Raw genomic sequence first — 17,236 nt, forward strand, 5'->3', positions numbered from 1 at the left:
TTCGTTTCATTTCATTTTGTCGAACTTAATTTCTACTTTTTTATAAATTAATATAAAGAGGTCGTCTACTGAATCCAGTTCATCTACTGAATCTAGTTTATCTACTGAATCCAGTTCATTTAGACGAGAACATTAATTCGCAGACGTCCTGTTTTCTAGTTTTGAGTCTTTATTGTTAATTTTGTTGAAAGTTCAAACACAATCAGCTCAGATCAAAGATGTTTTTATTGAGATAAACGTAGAAAACACGGTTTAAATTCACAAAAATTAAAATGAAAAACATCTGAAGAAAGACTGGATTCACTCTGGGTGAAACCAACTAAGACCTTAAACCAGAACAATTTAAACTGTACTAGACTAAACAAGACCAGACTGGACTAGAGGGAACCTGAATTAAGTCCCGGATCACGTTTGTGTTGTTTAATCCTGGTCCTGATTAACCGCAGGGACGCTGAGGCTGCTGGTGGTTGATGGGGTAGTAGTAGACCGGGACGTGGGGGGGGCAGGGGTGTCCAGAAGACGGCTCAGACAGTCCTGGACCTGGATCCCTGCTGGGGTCGCCGTGGTGATCACATCCGATGGTCAGGTTACGAGACAACTTGACCTTGACCTGGAACCAGACCTCCCTGCCCTGGGGGGACGAGAGAGAGAATGACCAGACCAGACCGGACCAGAGTGGGACTAGTATGGACCAGAGATTAAAGTTCTGACCTGGTCGTCTGTGATGCACTGGATCTCGTATTGGTCCCCGAGATGTGGAACTAGGACCTCGTTCACCTCCTCAGCCTGGACACACGAAAACAAGTCAGTCTGGTTTAGTCCTGGGCTAGTCTAGTCTAGTCCACCTCCTCAGCCTGTCAACAACTCTAGCCTAGTCTACTTTAGTCTAGTCTACTTTAGCCTAGTCTACTTTGGCCTAGCTTTCTTTAGCCTAGCCTAGTCTAATCCAAAATGCGTTGAATAAAGGCAACTGGACGTTACATCTGAGTAGCTTCTTCAGTTCTGAGAAACTAGTGGGAAGTTGGGATTTGAACAGGAAAACCATCAGAAACTTGATTAATTGGTGCCACTATTTCTGTAAAGACTGAGTGCTCATCTGTTGGGGGGGGGGGGGGGGGGGGGCTGTGTGCCGAGGCTACGTTAACTATGAATGGAGCTCTGATGAAGCTATTGTCAGTAGGAGCCTCCAGTCTCACGGTGTGAATGGTGCTGAAAGTCAAGACTGAATTATAAATAGATGGTAAATTAAATCTCAGTCCACCTCCTCTGTTTAGAGAAGGTTTTTCCACTTTGACATAGATGGCTTCCTTAACTCCTCTCTCAAACCATCTGTCCTCTCTGGCCAGGACTTTGACGTTGGTGTCCTCAAAGGAGTGTCCTTTGTCCTCCAGGTGGAGGTGGACTGCTGAGTCGTTTCCTGATGAGCTGGCTCTCCTGTGTTGGGCCATGTGTTTGTGGATGGACCAGTTTCTGGGTGTCCTGTCTTTGGGATGGACCAGTTTCTGGGTGTTCTGTCTTTGGGATGGACCAGTTTCTGGGTGTTCTGTCTTTGGGGTGGACCAGTTTCTGGGTGTTTTATCATTGAGGTGGACCAGTTTCTGGGTGTCCTGTCTTTGGGGTGGACCAGTTTCTGGGTGTTTTATCATTGGGATGGACCAGTTTCTGGGTGTCCTGTTTTTGGGATGGACCAGTTTCTGGGTGTTCTGTCTTTGGGATGGACCAGTTTCTGGGTGTTCTGTCTTTGGGGTGGACCAGTTTCTGGGTGTTTTATCATTGAGGTGGACCAGTTTCTGGGTGTCCTGTCTTTGGGGTGGACCAGTTTCTGGGTGTTTTATCATTGGGATGGACCAGTTTCTGGGTGTCCTGTTTTTGGGATGGACCAGTTTCTGGGTGTTCTGTCTTTGGGGTGGACCAGTTTCTGGGTGTTTTATCATTGAGGTGGACCAGTTTCTGGGTGTCCTGTTTTTGGGGTGGACCAGTTTCTGGGTGTTTTGTCTTTGGGGTGTCTTCTGGGTGTTCTCTTTCTGGAAATTGTCCTCAGTGTCTCTGAGACACCAGCTACGAAGGAGATGGTGATGTCCTTCCTCCTGCTGTGCTCCTCTTCCCTGTCCTTCCTTCTTTTAGAGCCTTTGACAAAGGCCCAGTTGGGATGTCCACATGTCTTGAGGGTTTGTTTGATGTGTTGTCCCTCCTTGTCCTTGCCCTCCTGTCTTGTGGGAACAGTCTGTGGTCGGTGCTGGAGGTTCTGATGACTCCTAGTTTGTGTTCCAGGTGGGAATCAAATAATAAATGCTGGTCAGTGTGAATGAGTTTCCTATAAACTTCAGTGTTGAGGCTTCGGTCTTCATCATGCACCAGACTGTCCCCGCTGATGTCCTCCCTGGTGAACTTGATGTTACTTTCCACTGCATTGAAGTGTTTAGTGAAGGATTCCACCTCCTCTGTCTTGATGTTAACCCAGGTGTCGTCCACATACCTGAACCAGTGGGTGGAACCTGCAAAATGTCCAGGGCTCTGGTCTCCGGTATCTTACAAGTCCAGTTGCCTTTATTCAACGCCTTTTGGATTATCACGGCCTGGATGGCTGAGAACCTTCACAGACATAGAGTCGAGTCTAGTCTAGTCTGCATTAGCCTAACCTATCTTAGTCTACTCTAGTTTAGTTTGGTCTAGAACTTGGTCACCTTGTAGACCCGCTCACAGGACGGAGTGATCCCGGCCTCCTCCAGGAACCTGCAGGAAAAATTAAACCTGGTTCAAAACGTTACAGAAAAGTTCAGTTAAAAACCTGCAACTAGACTGGACTAGAGTAGTGTGAGACTAGACTAGGTCAGACTGAGGCTAGGCTAGGCTTAGCTAAGCTACAGTAGGGCTAGGCTAGGCTAGGCTAGGCTAATGAACTCACCGGTGGAAATCGTAGCGTGCTCGTAGTTTGAGGCAGATCTGGAAGAATCTCAGAGGAGAGTTCAGGCCTTCGACACAAGCTGCACACGCCCCGTGTTTCCTCCACTCTTCATTCCTGTTTTCAAACAAAATCAGTTACATCGGGGACCAGACCAGACCAGACCAGATCTGACCAGACCTGACTAGACTAGACCAGACTATTTATATCAGGGGTCTGCCAGGAGGCAACCTAGTAGTCCCACACTAGTCTAGTCCAATCTAGTCCAATCTAGCCTAGCCTAGCCTAGCCTAGCCTAGCCTAGCATAGTCATGAACTTGGATGACGTACCAGAACCTGAAGCTGGATTTGATCTTCAGTAACGACGGCCAGTGTTGGGAGAGCTCAGCCTCCAGCTCCTGGAAAGACGACAGGGAATGAAACTGGAGTCATCATGAGACGAGTCGGGTGAAACTGGAGCTAATGGAGCTAATGGAGCTAATGAAGCTAATGGAGCTAGCTGGACTCACCTGGACGTCCGAGGGGAACATCGGCCAACAGTTGCAGCAGCTGTGCGCCTTCATCGGCCTGTCAACACATTTAATTTACATTTGATTTGAATCACTGAGAACGATTTAATCAGGAAACATATGAACAAGGTGGAAACCGAGGAGTGACTGGAATCTGATCATTAGTATTAAATCAAGTCAAGTAACGAAGGTTTGGGACGAGTTCCTGGAACTAAACGAGGCGCAAATCTTTGACCAATTAAAATGAAGAATATTGAAACGTTTTTTAGACTGAAGGAACAGGAACAGCAAGAAGGAGAAGAAAGAGGTAGATGATGGATACGGGAAAGAGGAGAAGAAGGAAGAGGAAGAAAAATATGGAAAAGGAAGTAAGAGGAAGGAGGAAGAAGAGTTTTTTAAAGGAACGTTACCACAGGCCATGGATGGTCCAGCTGTCGATACCAGGAGGAATAATACAGAGAATCTCATCCTTCAAAGACTGAAGGACAAAAGACAAAACGTTAAAAAACAAAAAGAAAAAAGAATAATGACGTTATTAAACCTTTAATCGACAGAAGTGAAGCTCACCTTACAGAAAGCTCCGGGCCACTGCAGAGTGAACTGCAGACACTTCCAGGTGCAGAAATGCTGTTTGTCTTGTAGCTCAGCTTGTCCACCATATTTGTAGTCCACCCCGCGTTCTTCCCATGACGCAGTGATGTCGCTGAGTAGCAGAGTGACCAGCAGGGGCAGCACTGAGCAACACATCTCCTCCACACTGGAGACATGGAAGAGGAAGAGGAAGTAAGTAAAAGGAAAGGAAGGAGAAAAGGGAAAGAAAGAGGAAGTAGGAGGAAAAACCTTTTTAGCTAACCACGTTTTTGCTAATTGTTTTTTTTTTTAGATAATCATTTTTAACTTCTTTATTTTAAGCTAACTGTTGCTATAGTGCTATGATGTTGCGTCGCTGCAGTTCCTCAGGTCCAGGTTCAGAGGATGAGGTCAGCTGACTCCCTGAATACACTGAAGGAGCAGGTTCTTCCATCCACCAGGATTCATGGGCTCAGAGAGAGAAAGAGGTTCAGGGAGCATGAGACCAGACCAGAGTCCAGACCTGAACCCAGACCAGAGACCAGACCAGAGTCCAGACCAGACCAGACCAGAGTCCAGACCAGACCAGACCAGAGTCCAGACCTGAACCCAGAGAGAATGTTTGGGACGAGCTGGAGACTCAGACTCTGACATCATCAACACAAGATCTGAATAAAAACACTGGATGGAAGAAACCTGGAGACACTGGAGAAGCTTCTTATTGGACCAATGGAGTCAAAGCTGGAGAAGCTCCGCCCACAGATAAACTAGTTAAAGTTAATTCAGCATAAAAATGACTCAAAACATCCTGAAAGTAGATGAAGAAAATCCAACCAGACACAGAAACACAAACATTGCTGTTATTATACTATATATTTTGAGTATTGAGGTAAATGAGCCAGTTAGTTGCCCGTTAGTAAAAAGTGAAGCTGAATCTTAACGTGATTTTCTCTGAGTTGGAGAAATTAAAGGTGAAACTTACCGGACGACTGCAGCTGTTGTTGTGATGTTCGGTCGCAGCTTCAGCTCGACTCAGAGCAGAAGAAATGAGAAGTGAAAGTAGGTTTTATTTTAATGCTCACACACAGGTGGGTTCAAAGGAAACAGATTCTTCTCTCTAACTTTTCTTTTTTCATTCTGAGCCGCTTCTGCTTTCACAGCGAGATCGTTTTCTGAACCTGTTCGTTCTGAGACACTCAGCTAAAAAGAGACGTGATAGATCGATACTTTATTCATCTCTATGACAAGTTCTCATTTAGGGGCTGAGGAACGTCACAGTGGATGGAGCCTCACTTTTAATCCCCACATCAAGAAACTCTCTAACAACTTTAATCTTAGTCTGCAGGTTTTAAACAAACCATAAATTAAGTTTGAGTCTGAAGATGAAGCTCAGCAGGAAGCTCCAGGCCACTAGGGGGCGAACTGTTTGCCCTGTAGCTCAGCTTGTCGGCCATGTTTGTAGTCCTCCCCGTAAAGAAAACATTTCTTCTTTATTGTTTTTTTATATGTTGTTTGGATGAAATTTAGCATGCGATGCTAACTCTGGCGTATTTACATCATGTGTGTACGGGCCATTAATATTCACTGACCCTGGTTTCTAGAAACACCACAGAGCTCACATGTTCTCCAAAGGTTCTAGTGAAACAGAACCAGGTCCACTCTCCATCTGGACATTAGGATCAAACCAAAGAACCCAAAGTTCCTCCACGTTGGGTTTTTACCTCTTAAAGTGAATCTGGCTCCAAAATGCTACTGATTCACTACAGGAGGCAACGTACACACAATTCAACCTTTGGACATTTTATTTCTACATAGCAATGCTAAGCTAACAGCCAACAAGGCTACATGCTACATAGCAATGCTAAGCTAACAGCCACCAAGGCTACATGCTACATAGCAATGCTAAGATAACAGCCACCAAGGCTACATCCTACATAGCAATGCTAAAATAACAGTGACCAAGGCTACCTGCTTCACAGCAATGCTAAGCTAACAGTCATCAAGGCTACATGCTACATATTAATGCTAAGATAACAGCCACCAAAGCTACATGCTACATAGCAATGCTAAGCTAACAGCCATCAAGGCTAAATGCTACATAGCAATGCTTAGATAACAGTGACCAAAGCTACCTGCTACACAGCAATGCTAAGTTAACAGTCATCAAGGCTACATGCTACATATTAATGCTAAGCTAACACTCACTATTAGATGGCTGCACTGCAGTGTCACCATTAGGCCACTAGATGGAGACAAAGGAGGAAAGAAGGAAGGATGAACTTTAACCTGGAGGGTTGAATAAATTTTTAGTTTTGAGTCTTAAAACAAATGAAAATATCTTTCAGACCTAAATAAATAATGAGTGCGAAGTTAAATTTAACTCGTGTGTTTTAATTTTAAACGTGAAACCAACTCCCTGGTGAGCGTCTGCAGTTTGGCCTCTGCAGCCGATCGTAGTTTGGCTGAGATTCAGAAAGTCTGATACCAGCTGGAGGTGTGTTTATGTCTTCACGTCCTTGTGAGGGTGAATCGAGGCAGCGCTGCTCAACATGAATCGAATCCTGGTAAATAATCCTCGCTTCTCTTTTCACCGCTTTTAATACGTGGTAGAAGTAAAGACAGAGGAGGATTAACCATTAGGAGGCAAGAGAGTTTATATCGGAGCAGAAACTCAACCTGTTGTTATTAATAGATGCGTCGTCTCTACGGGCTCGTGTTTAGTGTTTAGTGTTTAATGTTTGGAGGAAGTGACTCTTCATTAGATTTATTTCATTTCTGAAGGAAGATGCAGATTTAATCTCTGATCCCTTTTTTTTTTTTTTTTTTGTAAACTTCCCCAGAGTTTAAGGTTTGTCTCTTGGTGACAAACCAAAGTCCACAGAGGTCACAGGCAGAGGAAATGACAGCAGAGAGGGGCTTTTCAAAATAAAATACTGCTAGGAGAGGACAGAGAGAAAGGAGGGAAAAGGGATGGAAGGAAAAGAAAGAAGAAGAGATGAAGGAAGGTAGCGAGGGAATAAAGAAGGAAAGAGTTTAGAGATTTAAAGTTAAACTAAGAGTGAGGACCATGTCTCCTCGCTGTCTCCGTCCTGGTCATAAGTATGTGGACACTCTCTCCAGGTTTGGTTTCATGACCCTGTCCGGTTACTTTTGAACTAAATCCTCTCCTCAGGGCCTGAGGTCAAGGAGACTGGAAATAACAGAGGGATCACATGACGTCTGCGTCTGAGCATGCGCAGAAGGCTCGGGTCCCCTGCGCTCTGATTGGCTGCCTGAGCTGTTAGTCCCGCCCACAGTGACCTGATGTGACCTTCGTTAAAAAGTTCGTGAGACAGGAAGTTAGTGCCGCTGAGAGGAGGCTTTTCAAAATAAAATAGTACTGCTTAGAGACAGGACAAGAAAGAAAGAAAGAAAGAAAGAATGTGGGAAGGGATGAAACTTAAAGTGATGAAATCAAAGAAAAAAAGTTTTTAAAAATTATTTAAAACACAAGAAGAAGAAATGGATGGTCTGAGCTGAAGCTGATTTATTGTCCTTTATTTTGCTTTTCATATTTAATTTGTCTCCAGAAAGTTCCCGTCATGGCGGCCAGAGCCTTCAGCAGCTCAGCCAGACACATGAAGAACAAAGTCCCTGAGGCCCAGAAACTCTTCCAGGTACATGGACGGATGGATGGATGGATGGATGGATGGACGGATGGATGGATGGATGGATGGATAGATAACCTGCTGTTATTTAGAGATGCTGCAGATCCACAGGGTTTATTTATCTGGAGGAAGTGACTCCTTTGTTAGATTTATCTCGTTTCTGAGGAAATCTGGTTTAGAGATTTATTCTCTGATCCAGGTTTGTGAAATGTCTCCAGAGTTTTGTTTGTTCTTGGTGATAAACCAAAGTCCACAGAGGTCACAGCCAGAGGAGGAAACGGCAGCAGAGAGAGAGCTTTTCAAAATAAAATACTGCTGAGAGAGAATAATAAGTATGGTTTCCATGGTTACAGGAGGACAACGGGCTGCCTGTCCACATCAAGGGAGGAACTACGGACGTCCTCCTATACAGAGCAACCATGACAATAACCATCACAGGTAACCATGGAAACAACATCCCATTCAATATCCAGAAGATAAAATGTCCATCTGAGAGCAATATTCCCTCCTTCCTTTCTTTCTTTCTTTCTTTCTTTCTTTCTTTCTTTCTTTCTTTCTTTCTTTCTTTCTTTCCCTCCTTCCTTCCTTCCTTCATTCCTTCCTTCCTTCCTTCCTTCCTTCCTCTGTCTTTCTTTTCTTTCTTTCTTTCTTTCTTTCTTTCTTTCTTTCTTTCTTTCTTTCTTTCTTTCCTTCCTTCCTTCCTTCCTTCCTTCCTTCCTTCCTCTTCCTTTCTTTCTTTCTTTCCCTCCTTCCTTCCTTCCTTCCTTCCTTCCTTCCTTCCTTCCTTCCTTTCTTTCTTTCCCTCCTTCCTTCCTTCCTTCCTTCCTTCCTTCCTTCCTTCCTCTGTCTTTCTTTCTTTCTTTCTTTCTTTCTTTCTTTCTTTCTTTCTTCCTTCCTTGCTTCCTTCCTTCCTTCCTTCCTTCCTTCCTTTCTTTCTTTCTTTCCCTCCTTCCTTCCTTCCTTCCTTCCTTCCTTCCTCTTTCTTTTCTTTCTTTCTTTCCCTTCTTTCTTTCTTTCTTTCTTTCTTTCTTTCCATCCTTCCTTCCTTCCTTTCTTTCTTTCCCTCCTTCCTTCCTTCCTTCCTTCCTTCCTTCCTTCCTTCCTTCCTTCCTCTGTCTTTCTTTCTTTCTTTCTTTCTTTCTTTCTTTCTTTCTTTCTTTCCCTCATTCCTTCCTCTTTCTTTCTTTCTTTCTTTCTTTCTTTCTTTCTTTCTTTCTTTCCTTCCTTCCTTCCTTCCTTCCTTCCTTCCTTTCTTTCTTTCTTTCCTTCCTTCCTTCCTTCCTTCCTTCCTTCCTTTCTTTCTTTCTTTCTTTCCCTCCTTCCTTCCTTCCTTCCTTCCTTCCTTCCTTCCTTCCTTCCTTCCTTCCTTCCTTCCTTCCTCTGTCTTTCTTTCTTTCTTTCTTTCTTTCTTTCTTTCTTTCTTTCTTTCTTTCTTTCTTTCTTTCCCTCCCTCCTTCCTTCCTTGCTTCCTTCCTTCCTTCCTTCCTTCCTTCCTTCCTTTCTTTCTTTCTTTCCCTCCTTCCTTCCTTCCTTCCTTCCTTCCTTCCTCTTTCTTTTCTTTCTTTCTTTCCCTTCTTTCTTTCTTTCTTTCTTTCTTTCTTTCTTTCTTTCTTTCTTTCTTTCTTTCCATCCTTCCTTCCTTCCTTTCTTTCTTTCCCTCCTTCCTTCCTTCCTTCCTTCCTTCCTTCCTTCCTCTGTCTTTCTTTCTTTCTTTCTTTCTTTCTTTCCCTCATTCCTTCCTCTTTCTTTCTTTCTTTCTTTCTTTCTTTCTTTCTTTCTTTCTTTCTTTCCTTCCTTCCTTCCTGTCCCCTCGTTTCCTGGATCTGCCGTTACATTAAAATTCAGGTTCTCGGGTTCATTTAACAGACGTGTTTTTTTTATTATTTGTCTCCGTAGGAATCGGTTATTCTCTGTACTGGCTGCTGGTGGCGTCGCTGCCGCAGAACAAATCTTAGAGAAGAAGAAGAAGAAGAAGAAGAAGAAGAAGAAGAAGAAGAAGAAGAAGAAGAAGAAGAAGAAGAAGAAGACTCGGGCTCGGTCTATTTCCTGGAGAGCTACACTCTGTTCATTTTACTTCCATTTTAATAGATTTGCCTCCAATGATACATGTGTTAAAAAATAACCTGTGAAACATTAACGTCACGGCCTCTGGAGTTTTTATTTGGTTTAACACGGGGAGGAAGTAGAGAAAGAAAGAAATGATGAAATAAAAGACTCTGACAGACTCATTTAACGTGGGATTAAAGAAACATTAAAGCTGCACAGAACATGAGCGTTAACGGTTTTAAAAACACCAAAATAATGAAATAAACTGACTGTAGAGAACAAACTTACTCTGAAATCTCTACATTAAATGTTAAATGTTCAAGACCGTCATAAAAACCTTTAACTAAAATAAAATAAAATAAAATAAAATAAAATAAAATAAACGAGTTTGATCCGAGCAAAGAGGATAAATAAAGTAGGTGAATATAAGAGTGAGATTAAATCTGATTAAATCAGAGTCTGAACAGAGTAAAACATACTTGTGTTTAATAGATGAATCGTAATGAAGTAGAACTACTTCACTGTACTTAAGTACTTAACTACTGGAGTATTATATATATTTATATATATATTTTTATATATTTTTTTTTTCCTACTTCCACTTTTACTTCGCTACATATTTAAGTTTAATACTTTTACTCTGATACGTTTTTCATGAGCTGCATCGTTACTCGTTACCGTCGACCTTTCTCAAAGCCCCGCCCCCAATCATACATCCTAGAAAGCGTTACTATGGAAACCAGGTGCTTCTAGCTGCGGCCTCCAACAAGCTACATGTTGAAGGATGTGGTTTGTGGGTCGAGTTCTTCCTGAAGCTGGAAACACAACATGAACGGATGAAGTGGATGAAACGGTGCGGAAGGAGCCGCTCCAGCTACACGTCAACACAACAAACACGCTACACGCGTCTGCTCCAAGGTAACACACAATGGGCTAAAGCTACATGATAGCTAGCTAGCTAGCTAACGTCGAGCTAGCAAGACGCTCATGTGAACAAACGTGTATATGAAAGTTATGGTTCCTGTTGGAGAATATTAGTAATATTAGAGCCGAGCTGACGTGAGTTAGCTTAATGTTAGCCAGCTAGCTAGCTAGCATTGTTAGCTGTTGCGTTGGGTCTCGATGCTGGGAGACTCTCTAACGTTATGTTTCATCAGTTTACATCACAGTTGAACACAGCGCCCCCAACAGGTCATTTAAAGTCACTGCGTTTCATCTTTCATGTAGTATTTTGTGAATGGAAGCTGCTCCTGAGGCTGGTGACTGTACATGTACATGTATCTATGTACTACATGTACATGTACATGTACATGTATCTATGTAGTACATGTACATGTATCTATGTAGTACATTCCTGTACTTGTACTGCTGCTACAGCCAAAGGGACTGAAACACATTTGAAAGGATATAAATGATGATATTCAAACTTTTCACCACTTTCTTTAATAACTACTTTACACAATACTTGTACTTTTATTTTCAGTACTCAAGTAGTAAATATTAAAATAAACTACTTGTAATACTTTAGTACAAAAACATGTGGTACTTAAAGAAACTCTTCAACTTCTACTGAAGTCACTTTTTTGAGTACGTGTACTTTTACGTCTCTGTACTTTCTACATGTGTGTTGAGTTCATTGTCCTGTTTTGTCTGAACAACAGTTTCTGCTGTGAACGTTCACATCTGGTCCAGAAATAAAATCCAACCAAAAACTCTGGAGAAATGCAGCGGAGATGAGAGAGATGTGGCTGAAATTAAAACCCACTGAAATAACAAAGATGTGACTGCAGCAACGGCGCCACACGGTGGATAATTTAAGAAATACACCACTTTTCTACATTACTTCATAGAAATGACTCAAAACATTAACAAATTATCACACAAGTCCTGAAATTAGACAAAGAACCACAAAAAACACATGAAACAGAAATGAGCCTATAATGAGCCAGTGTTACATATCAGTCCCCACAAAAACATACGAAAACAAACAAACAAAAAAATAGTTTTTACATATTTTAACTTGTAAAGGATGTAAGTGTTAACAGTGTTTGTCTGTATGTTAATAATTTATCATTAAGTCTGTGTAAGTGTAATAGGGTCATGGATTTCTTCTTCTGTGGTACTTCCTGTGTTTTATTATCTGTGGCTTCCAGAAACTCTTTTTCTCACAAAGCTCCTTTGTCCCACAAACATGTGTTGTGAAGATCAGACTGAGACAAATCCCTGATTTATAGAAACTGAACCTCATCACACTGATGGAAACACTTGTGAACACATGGACTCTGGTTCAGTTCCAGAGGAACTTTGGCTCATTTTACTGGATAAACAAATACAAGTCTTATGTTTAATTTAGTTCATTTTCAGGTATTTTTTGTGAGATTTGTAAGAACTGGCTCTGGTTTCACCAAACTATTTAGCGATTATTCTACGAGACATTTCACAGCTGGTGTCTGCGTGAATAAATAAAAGGTAAAGTCCTTCTGATCCGGCCACGTTTCCTTCTTTACTCCAGGAAGCGAATGCTCATCTTGTGGTCGATGTCGACTTTCTCCAGAGACTGGAAGCAAGAAGAAAATCACGGTGAATGTTTTTCTTTTTTTTTGTGCTTAATTAATCCAAGTACCACAAATATCTGAGAGGAGGAAGACGTGTTTTCATCGTCTCTGACAAGAACAAGAGAAGAAGAATTAGAGGAAGAGGAGGAAGGAGAAGAGGAGGAAGGAGAAGAGGAAGAAGGAGAAGAGGAGGAAGAGGAGGAAGGAGAGGAGGAAGAAGGAGAAGAGGAGGAGGAGGAAGGAGGGAGGAAGAGGAGGAAGGAGAGGAGGAGGAAGGAGGAAGTCTGACCCTCTTGAACTCGTCGAAGGAGACGGCGTCGTCTCCGTCCAGGTCGACCTCCTGAATCGCTCTCTCTGCGATGCTCTGGAGCTGCTCCTCCGTCACCTGCATCCCCAACATGGCCTGAAGCACCTGTCAATCAGCGGCTCAGCCAATCAGCACGTTGGGGTGGAGCTACTTCCTCCTTTCCTTCCTTATTTCCCTTCTTACTTCCTTCTTCATTTTCTTAATTTCCTCATTTCCTTCATTCTTTACTTGCTTGTTTCCTTCCTTCCTTCCTTCCTTCCTTCTGTCAATTCTTCCTTCTTTCCTTCCCTTCCTTACTTCCTTGTTCATTTCCTTCCTTATTTTTGTCCATCCTTTCTTACCTTATTTCCTTCTTTTTGACCTTCCTTCCTTCCTTATTTCCTTTCTTACTTCCTTCTTAATTTCCTTATTCATTTCCTTTCCTTCTTCCTTCATTGTTTCCTTCCTTCCTTCCTTCCTTCCTTCTGTCAATTCTTCCTTCTTTCCTTCCCTTCCTTACTTCCTTGTTCATTTCCTTCCTTATTTTTGTCCATCCTTTCTTACCTTATTTCCTTCTTTTTGACCTTCCTTCCTTCCTTATTTCCTTTCTTACTTCCTTCTTCATTTCCTTATTCATTTCCTTTCCTTCTTCCTTCACTCTTTCCTTCCTTCCTTCCTTCCTTCCTTCCTTCTCTTTCATTCCTGTGGTTAATGTCTTCTACATTTAAACGTGTCCAGTTTCCGAATCATCTTTCAAAACCTCAGATTTTTAAATCTTAATCTTAAAACTTATAAGGTTCAAACCTGGAGCAGCTCGGCTCTGGAAATCTTTCCGTCTCTGTCCTGGTCGTAAAGCTTGAAGGCAACTGAAGAGAGAAGATTTAAAAAAAAAATTATTTTTTATTTTTTCCCCAGATTTCTCAGATAAATAAATGTGACGGATGAAAACATTTGCGGACATTTGAGTTTCTTGTTCCTGCTGTTGGCCGGTTCTGTCTGGGCGCCGTCTCGGCTTCGGTTTGTGTCGACGGGACGAAAATGAGCCAGAATCCGAACAAAAGAGGGAAAGTCCACGGTTTCCTTTCTGGAGATTCAACAACAAAACAAAGAGGAATGAAAGAGGAGCTGGTATCATTAGCTTAATAGCAGAACTAGCGTAAAAGTCATATTTGAACATTTTTGGAAAACAAGAGAAAATTCTTTTTTTGAAAGCACGTTGTTGTTTTTATTGACGTTGTGACTTTTTACCCCGGGCGGAAAAATGCAGCGACGATTCTGTCTCCAATGGGATTCAAGGCCAATTCTGTAACCGCTTCAAAGTCGTCAGGACTGAAAAAAGAAAATGTCAGGATGATATTTCGGATCTACGACATCTGGATCTACGACATCTAGAGCTACGACATCTAGAGCTACGACATCTGGATCTATGACATGTAGAGCTGTGACATCTGGATCTATGACATCTAGAGCTACGACATCTAGAGCTATGACATCTAGAGCTACGACATCTAGAGCTATGACACGTAGGGCTACGACATCTAGAGCTACAACATCTAGAGCTACAACATCTAGAGCTACGACATTTAGAGCTACGACATCTGGATCTACGACATGTAGAGCTACGACATCTAGATCTACGGCGTTTAGAGCTACGACATCTGGATCTACGGCGTCTGGATCTATGACATCTAGAGCTACGACATCTGGGTCTACGACATGTAGAGCTACAACATGTACAGCTATGACATATAGAGCTACAACATCTGGAACTAGGACATCTGGATCTATGACATATAGAGCTATGACATCTGGATCTATGACATGTAGAGCTACGACATCTAGAGTTACGACATCTGGAGCTACGACATCTGGATCTACGGCGTTTAGAGCTACGACATCTAGAGTTACGACATCTGGATCTATGACATCTAGAGCTATGACATCTGGATCTATGACATCTAGAGCTACGACATCTGGATCTACGACATGTAGAGCTACAACATGTACAGCTATGACATATAGAGCTACAACATCTGGAACTAGGACATCTGGAGCCACGACATGTAGATCTATGACATATAGAGCTACGACATCTAGAGCTACGGCATCTGGATCTACGACATCTGGATCTGTGACATGTAGAGCTATGACACCTGGATCTATGACATGTAGAGCTACGACATCTAGAGTTACGACATCTGGAGCTACGACATCTACATCTACAACATCTAGAGCTATGACATCTGGATCAATGACATCTAGTTCGACGACATCTAGAGCCACGACATGTAGAGCTACGACATCTAAAGCTATGACGTCTAGAGCTACAACATCTAGGTCTACAACATGTAAAGCTACGACATATAGAGCTACAACATCTGGAACTAGGACATGTAGATCTACGACATGTAGAGCTACGACATCTGGATCTACGGCGTTTAGGGCTACGACATCTGGATCTATGACATCTAGATCGACGACATCTAGAGCTACGACATCTAAAGCTATGACGTCTAGAGCTACAACATCTAGGACTACAACATGTAGAGCTACGACATCTAGAGCTACAACATCTGGGTCTACGACATCTAGAGCTACAAAATGTACAGCTATGACATATAGAGCTACAACATCTTGAGCTATGACGTCTAGATCTGCAACATCTGGAGCTACGACATCTGCTGCTAGAGCTACAACATTTAGAGCTACAAAATGTAGAGCTACGACATCTAGAGAAGACTCAGACATTTAGCGTCTCAGTATCCGTCCACTGACCCCAGTCGTCCTCTGTTGTCTCTGTCCAGAAACTCAAACCTCTCGTAGAGACGGAGCAAGTGGGCGGAAGAGACTGAAAAACAAGATGAATAATTATAAGATAAAGTATTAATTCATTAATAACCAGTAGTGAACATTAAACATTAAACTAAATAAAAATGTTTGTATGAGTGAAGGAAACGCGGTGAAGCTGCAGACGACGGTTTCAGTTTAATCAGTGACGACGTTTCTGGGCGTCGACACCAGAAAAAACAAACCCTGAGCTGTTATCACACGTCGCACACATGTTGGTCTGAGATCCAACAAACACCACATTTATTTAACGGCCAGAAACATTCACAGACCTTCACTTCAGTTCTTTAATCTTTTTAACAGACGAAATCATGCGTCTGGAGAAGAACTCGCGTTATGACGTTTATATAGTCAAGAAATACACTTTATTAGTGTTATTATTTAATATTTGTTCATTAATTATAGTGAAATAGAATCAACAGATGCACAGTGACAAAGATTTGTTTGTTTCTTTAAACTTAGTTTTTGTCAGCAGCTGTTAATAAATGTCAAATATCTTTAAACCATAATAACAGTTTGGAAATTAGTTTTATATAATAAATATCAAGTACTGACCAGAAACATCCAGTTTGTGCTCTACAGGTATGATTCCTATACACAGATATGTGTAAATAATTCATATTATCACATTTATACATATTTTTTATTTATTTTTTAGTTTATTTGGTTGACTTTATTATTATTTAAAATTTGTTAATTATGTTGAAATAGAATCTTTTTTTTTTTAAGTTAATTTAAGTATATTTTTTAAAATTATTTTTATTAGCAGCTATTAAACGTCGTCGCAGGTATAAAAAGAATTCGACTCACATCCCGTCTCCTTCATCAGCTCCTCGGCGTCTGGGACCAAGTCCAGCTTGGAGCTACTGGATCCCATCCTGACTCCTCCACCTCCTCCTGACGCCTCCTGGTTTAAAACATCCTGCTGAGGAGGAGGAGGAGGAGGAGGAGTCAGGTGTGATGGACATGCTGCTCAGCCAATCAGTGCTCAGCATGCAGACGCTCACCGACCTGTCGTCCTACTTGGTTCTAGTGTGAAACACCAAATCTTTTCCACCTTTTCTTTTATCACATACTTCCTACTCGTGTCGTCTGAGACGTCTTCAGTCTTTTTTTTTACTGTCTGTGTGTTTTCTGTTCTTCAAATAACTTTGTTATTGTTGTGATGAAACACTGTGTGTCTGTGTGTCTGTCCACTCATGAACACTAGGTGGAGACATTTCACCGTAAATGCAAACTGAGCAGCACCCACAGAAATAACAGGGGAAAAAATAGAAGAAGAAACTTCCTCTTTTTTTTAGAAATAAAAAGTGAGAAGAGGAAAAAAGATGAACACCTGTGTTTTTGTAAAGAAATTAATCTAAGATGTGGGTTTGAAAAAATGCAACAACAACAACAACAATAATAACAACAATAATAATAATAATAATAATATCATTAATAATCCAGATAAACTTTGCAGAATAACACAAAAATGAATCGTAGATGAGGTTCCAGGTTTGGGGGAAGGAGGAGAAGTGGTTTGAGGTTTAAGCTGAAAAAGAAATAAAAACTGGAGTGATAAATATATTTGGATTCTCATAACATAACAGAAACATGGACACGGAGTCGTTGTTCATCATCATTGATATTAATAGTTCTGTCAGCAGGAAATCGCCTTTAGTGGTTTTATCAGAAGTAATTCAGCTTCTCCCTCTGGACGTTGACCCAGTTTATTCCCGACATGCTCTCAGTTGAGTTGGCAGCGAGTCGGAGACTTTGCATTCCTCCCCGCTAACACTTTCACTTATTAGCTCCGTTCATCTGGAGGCTGCAGTCCTCCTCCTCTTCCTCCTCCTCTTTGGTTGAGGAGAGGAATGCAACTCATATTAAGA

At 41.8% G+C, this 17,236-nt stretch overlaps 3 protein-coding genes across 5 annotated transcripts; 1 reads left to right on the forward strand and 2 right to left on the reverse strand.

Annotated features, from left to right (window-relative positions):
* Positions 1–219: 219 nt before the first annotated feature.
* rnaset2l (ribonuclease T2, like) lies at positions 220–5,105 on the reverse strand. 3 transcript variants are annotated; one of them, XM_047594506.1, is made up of 9 exons: positions 4,964–5,105; positions 3,979–4,168; positions 3,822–3,889; positions 3,412–3,469; positions 3,233–3,300; positions 2,906–3,019; positions 2,685–2,751; positions 712–786; positions 220–631 (listed from the first exon to the last, which is right to left on the reverse strand). In XM_047594506.1, exons 2-9 carry the CDS (start codon positions 4,156–4,158, stop codon positions 437–439), a joined length of 825 nt encoding a protein of 274 aa, XP_047450462.1. In that variant the 5' UTR covers positions 4,159–4,168; positions 4,964–5,105; the 3' UTR covers positions 220–436. The 3 variants fall into 3 exon arrangements, with proteins under 3 accessions (XP_047450462.1, XP_047450461.1, XP_047450463.1); XM_047594505.1 differs by lacking the exon at positions 4,964–5,105 and having other exon boundaries at positions 3,979–4,472; XM_047594507.1 differs by lacking the exon at positions 4,964–5,105 and having other exon boundaries at positions 2,685–2,733; positions 3,979–4,468.
* Positions 5,106–6,413: 1,308 nt separating this feature from the next.
* LOC125014112 (cytochrome c oxidase subunit 7A2, mitochondrial) lies at positions 6,414–9,765 on the forward strand. The gene is made up of 4 exons (XM_047595160.1): positions 6,414–6,545; positions 7,551–7,637; positions 7,982–8,066; positions 9,525–9,765. The coding sequence occupies exons 1-4, from the start codon at positions 6,531–6,533 to the stop codon at positions 9,581–9,583; spliced, it is 246 nt and encodes an 81-aa protein (XP_047451116.1). The 5' UTR covers positions 6,414–6,530; the 3' UTR covers positions 9,584–9,765.
* Positions 9,766–11,598: 1,833 nt separating this feature from the next.
* On the reverse strand, positions 11,599–16,305 carry chp2 (calcineurin-like EF-hand protein 2). Its single transcript, XM_047595159.1, has 7 exons — positions 16,173–16,305; positions 15,291–15,363; positions 13,764–13,844; positions 13,475–13,599; positions 13,320–13,381; positions 12,519–12,641; positions 11,599–12,231 (listed from the first exon to the last, which is right to left on the reverse strand). Exons 1-7 carry the CDS (start codon positions 16,237–16,239, stop codon positions 12,178–12,180), a joined length of 585 nt encoding a protein of 194 aa, XP_047451115.1. The 5' UTR covers positions 16,240–16,305; the 3' UTR covers positions 11,599–12,177.
* Between the last annotated feature and the right edge of the window lie 931 nt (positions 16,306–17,236).

This window comes from Mugil cephalus, chromosome 9 (assembly GCF_022458985.1).
Source record: "Mugil cephalus isolate CIBA_MC_2020 chromosome 9, CIBA_Mcephalus_1.1, whole genome shotgun sequence".
Taxonomy (NCBI): Eukaryota; Metazoa; Chordata; class Actinopteri; order Mugiliformes; family Mugilidae; genus Mugil; species Mugil cephalus.

Bases quoted from the DNA above. Each gene is read 5' to 3' on its own strand.
- chp2 (XM_047595159.1), bottom strand. From the start codon at position 16,239: ATGGGATCCAGTAGCTCCAAGCTGGACTTGGTCCCAGACGCCGAGGAG. The intron at 13,845-15,290 runs GTCAGTGGACGG...TTCTTTTTTCAG, and splicing joins GACAACAGAGGACGACTGGG to TCCTGACGACTTTGAAGCGG. The intron at 13,600-13,763 runs GTAAAAAGTCAC...TTGAATCTCCAG, and splicing joins GCTGCATTTTTCCGCCCGGG to AAAGGAAACCGTGGACTTTC.
- rnaset2l (XM_047594506.1), bottom strand. From the start codon at position 4,158: ATGTGTTGCTCAGTGCTGCCCCTGCTGGTCACTCTGCTACTCAGCGAC. The intron at 3,301-3,411 runs GTGAGTCCAGCT...TCGTCTTTCCAG, and splicing joins TGTTCCCCTCGGACGTCCAG to GAGCTGGAGGCTGAGCTCTC. The intron at 3,020-3,232 runs GTACGTCATCCA...GTTTGAAAACAG, and splicing joins AAATCCAGCTTCAGGTTCTG to GAATGAAGAGTGGAGGAAAC.
- LOC125014112 (XM_047595160.1), top strand. The intron at 7,638-7,981 runs GTACATGGACGG...CCATGGTTACAG, and splicing joins AGGCCCAGAAACTCTTCCAG to GAGGACAACGGGCTGCCTGT. The intron at 8,067-9,524 runs GTAACCATGGAA...TTGTCTCCGTAG, and splicing joins CATGACAATAACCATCACAG to GAATCGGTTATTCTCTGTAC.